The following is a 4,566-nucleotide window of genomic DNA, read 5'->3' as shown; positions in this document are numbered from 1 at the left end:
ATTTAATTTTGAGGAAAACAAGCAAAGGATGCCCCATTTTAATCATGTGCAACTAATGTAGGTACATATTTGAATTTAGTAAATCCAAAGGAAATTTCGTCATTGATTCAATACATTAGTACGTCATATGTGATGTCTGATTGATGTTGTTATAAAAACGGACGTTGTCTTACGTACGATGACTAATTGAATGCTGTAATGATTAATGTTGTCATGTGTGAGCCTCTGTATTTATTACTTGCGGGAAAAACATACTGGAAATGCACAGCTTTAATTCGCCGAAATGCCTTCTTACAATACGTCGACGTGCAAGCGTCACCTGCGTGCATTCTCATACGTGCCCGCGTGCGGTGACCGTGCACGTCTGTGACAGAGTCAAGTGGTTCCGTGTGTGGCGACTGCTCTGCTCGGGGTATTGGGCAGTTCTGCCATAGTCGGAAAAAAAAAAACAAGAAACCGCAATACTAGAAGAAGATTTGACCCTCAACGTTGTTTATTGATGTCTCAACAATGAGGGAAATCGTTCACATCCAGGCGGGCCAGTGTGGTAACCAGATTGGTGCCAAGGTAATTATTCAAAATTATGTATAACTATCAGAATGGACCTCAATATTTTTTTTTTTTTATTGAAATAAAATCTAATCACTAATTTTCTTGTGTGCAAGTGCATTTTCTTTCGACAAGATCCATGAAACAATAATTGTATTGAATAATTGCAAGCAACTAATGTCCATGACTAATGATTTACATCTTGAATTTGTTAACCTTACGTAAAGCAACAAATTATATATTCATCAAGAGTGTGTGGAAGTTTTTTTTCCCACCATTTTCACTCAATCCATTTTCCTTCGCACAATTGTTGTTAACCTTACGTAAAGCAACAAATTATATATTCTTCAAGTGTGTGGAAGGTTTTTTTCCCACCATTTTCATTCAATCCATTTTCTTTCGCACAATTTAGGGACTTTATTAGGTTCACTTTGGCTACATTCTGAACGGGTTGCCAGCCAAATCAAGGCACAAAGAATATTTGCCCACATATTTTCACTTATTGGCAATTTAGAGTCTTCAATTAACTGAACATTCATCTTTTTGGAATGCGGAAGCATACATCTAGTCCAAGAGTCAAACCCTGAACCTCAGAACTGTTAGACAGATGTGCTTTTTTTTTTCTTTTATTACCGGTAGGCTAACCACTTGGCCTTTGTGCTCCCCCATGTTCACTCCATGCAGGTTCAATTACTAGATGTCCATATATATAAGTTAAGTATTGGCATGCAATCTTTACTCGTACGCTAATGTGTGACATTTCTGTCTTGTATATGTCTGCAAAATCCTCATAGTTGTATTTTAATTTCTACCTGTTAATTCTTGAGCTAAGTTGCTCACATAGCAATGAGGTTCTGGGTCCAATGGTATCAATGACAAATTGTTAATCTGTGCTTTTATTAAGGGAGTAATCTCGTGATCCAACTTTGTTTTTGCAGTTCTGGGAAGTGATCAGTGACGAGCATGGCGTTGACCCGACAGGGACATACCGTGGAGACAGTGACCTGCAGCTAGACAGGATCAATGTTTATTATAATGAGGCAACAGGTTCTGACATGTGATTGTTTAAATACGTTCGGACATGAATTTTCCCACCGGGTTGTCAATATCATACCATTATCATTCTTTTCCACGTAGGAGGTAAATATGTGCCACGTGCTGTTCTTGTGGACTTGGAACCAGGTACAATGGATTCTGTGAGATCCGGACCCTTTGGACAGATATTCAGACCTGACAATTTTGTGTTTGGTGAGTGATTTAAAATTAGCTCCTGTATCACGAGACAAACGGTTATGGTCACACATCAGATCTTGATGTTCAAAAATGTCAATGTATAATCATGTATTCGATTTAGCACTGCATGCAAGAGTGACCCCGTTTAGATTTGACAAAAGAATTGTGTTGCATGCATGCGATGTAAATAAATCCTACTTACGGTAATCTGAACGTGTTAATGACTAGTTATTGAAGGTGTACATTGAAAAAGGTTTTGTTGAATTTTCTCAGTTTTATTTTGTCAAGTGGGTGCATGAATTAAAATCATCTGGATCCAATGAAATACAATTGAGTGAATTCAACACACCATTTGTTTTCAGTGTAGTGGGTCATTCACCCGACTACAAGGCAGGCAGCGTGATTAGTTTCCATCTCTGATGATGTGAGTCAGTGAATGTAGTCAACCGTGCGCCCAAAGTCAATTGGGCCAGGCTGCTGCTCCCTGCAACACTGAACAGGAGAAGCAGTGACTATAGAAAATGGATGAATGCATGATTAGGACTGCTAAATTGACAAACAAAGGTAATTTTTTCCTCCATAGGTCAGAGCGGTGCTGGTAACAACTGGGCAAAAGGTCACTACACTGAGGGAGCTGAGGTGGTCGACTCGGTTCTGGATGTGGTACGCAAAGAATCGGAGAACTGTGACTGCCTGCAAGGGTACCAGCTGACACATGCTCTAGGGGGTGGAACTGGATCGGGCATGGGAACCCTGCTCATCAGCAAAATTCGTGAAGAGTACCCCGATCGGATCATGAATACATTTAGTGTGGTGCCCTCCCCCAAGGTTAGCCGTCCTTGTTATATAAAGTTTGTGTTGGCTAACGATGCTAAATACGTGCACTTTTTTTACATCAGGTGTCAGACACTGTGGTCGAACCCTACAACGCCACTCTCTCCATCCACCAGCTTGTTGAGAACACAGATGAAACCTACTGCATTGACAATGAAGCTCTCTACGACATCTGCTTCCGCACACTGAAACTGACCACGCCCACTTACGGAGACCTGAACCACCTAGTATCCTCCACCATGAGCGGAGTCACGACCTGTCTGCGCTTCCCAGGCCAGCTCAACGCTGACCTCCGTAAACTGGCTGTCAACATGGTACCTTTCCCTCGATTGCATTTCTTCATGCCAGGCTTTGCTCCGCTGACCAGCAGGGGGAGCCAACAGTACCGAGCACTCACGGTACCCGAGCTCACCCAGCAAGCGTTCGATGCCAAGAATATGATGGCGGCGTGCGACCCGCGTCAAGGCCGCTACCTAACAGTTGCCACTGTGTTCCGTGGACGAATGTCTATGAAGGAAGTGGATGAGCAGATGCTCAACGTCCAGAACAAGAACAGCAGCTACTTTGTCGAATGGATCCCCAACAACGTCAAAACCGCCGTCTGTGACATTCCTCCCCGCGGCCTCAAGATGGCCGTCACCTTCATAGGAAACACCACAGCCATCCAGGAGATGTTCAAGCGTATCTCTGAGCAGTTCACAGCCATGCTGCGCCGTAAGGCCTTTCTGCACTGGTACACGGGTGAGGGTATGGATGAGATGGAGTTCACGGAAGCTGAGAGCAACATGAATGATTTGGTGTCCGAGTACCAGCAGTACCAGGACGCTACTGCTGAGGATGAAGGGGAAGGTGAGGAGGAGGCTGAAGACGACTAAAGCTTGAAGATAATGTCAGTGCATTCATTGGCAAATGATGAAACCAGCATTGGCTGGTCTACAGAGTGGCCGGGGATATTTTGTAGATCTTTGAATAAAAAAAGTTAAGCCTTGTCATATTAAATGATGTTGCTCAACAGAGTATTCATGTAGCATGGTAGCTGTTGGGCAATTCCACGTAGTCCCGGCACGTGTCTGAGTGACATGTTTGCTGCTTTTATGGACAACCAGCATTTGACTTGTTGAAAAAGACTTGTCGAGTTTTTTTGTGGAAGGTGAAACCATATTTTCAAGGCTGGATTCTTGAGATCAAGGCTCATGAGACCTGGTGATCCAAACATTACAATTGAATACAAGGCGTGCCAAAAAAGTTAGACCGGTACTTCAAATCCTGGCTACAAGTTGTCCCCTTCAAAAATGATTCCTAGCCTTTTCTTCCACTCATCACAGCAATGTTCTCCCCTTGTGATGTTGTCCTTCCACAACTGTCACCTTTTCTCGCCCACTGAATGAAGCAATTGCCATAAGCGCTCTTCTGCTGGTTGATCACCTGGCCCACATCGAAGAGGAAGACTCGTAGTTTGGATTTGAGATCTTTTCTGCCACACTTTGTATGTCTCCCCATCAATGGAGAATTCTCCACACGCACACCATGCTAGCACATACCTTTGAGGACCCCTCTCTCTAAATATAGATTTAATTGAAATCTTGGAAAGAGCAAAAATGTCCACACAAGGTCACTTTTTGCAGAGTCACTGTCACATGATCATCAAAAGATAGTTCATTTGTCATGAATACTGTACTCCAACAGCATATCTGTTTTCATGCTGTGTTAAGACAAATGAGGTGGAATCTGAGTGGATAACTTAATATTGTTGGAATTAGCTCACAATGACTGGTGTTTGCTGCCTAAAAGAACCATAAAACCACTGACCAAAAAGCTGTTTTTTTTAAGCAGCATTTTATGTTGTTGTCCTCTATTATTAGTTTGCCTGCTCTTTAGTCTACAGTTCATGCAGCATATTTCAGGCCATGCTGGATTGTCACACGGAAGGGAGTGGTTCTTCAAGGCACA

General features: G+C 42.8%; 1 protein-coding gene across 2 annotated transcripts; it reads left to right on the top strand.

Annotated features, from left to right (window-relative positions):
* Positions 1-417: 417 nt before the first annotated feature.
* Positions 418-3,631, top strand: LOC109513219 (tubulin beta-4B chain-like). Of its 2 annotated transcripts, XM_019865509.1 has the most exons (6): positions 418-567; positions 1,234-1,263; positions 1,488-1,596; positions 1,687-1,797; positions 2,366-2,610; positions 2,682-3,631. In XM_019865509.1, exons 1-6 carry the CDS (start codon positions 511-513, stop codon positions 3,489-3,491), a joined length of 1,362 nt encoding a protein of 453 aa, XP_019721068.1. In that variant the 5' UTR covers positions 418-510; the 3' UTR covers positions 3,492-3,631. The 2 variants fall into 2 exon arrangements, with proteins under 2 accessions (XP_019721068.1, XP_019721069.1); XM_019865510.1 differs by lacking the exon at positions 1,234-1,263 and having other exon boundaries at positions 419-567.
* Positions 3,632-4,566: the final 935 nt, after the last annotated feature.

Source organism: Hippocampus comes, unplaced genomic scaffold (assembly GCF_001891065.2).
Source record: "Hippocampus comes isolate QL1 unplaced genomic scaffold, H_comes_QL1_v1.1 scaffold443, whole genome shotgun sequence".
Lineage (NCBI taxonomy): Eukaryota > Metazoa > Chordata > Actinopteri > Syngnathiformes > Syngnathidae > Hippocampus > Hippocampus comes.
The sequence above is the reverse complement of the archived record's forward strand: the minus strand, read 5'-3'. Positions and strand labels throughout refer to the sequence as shown.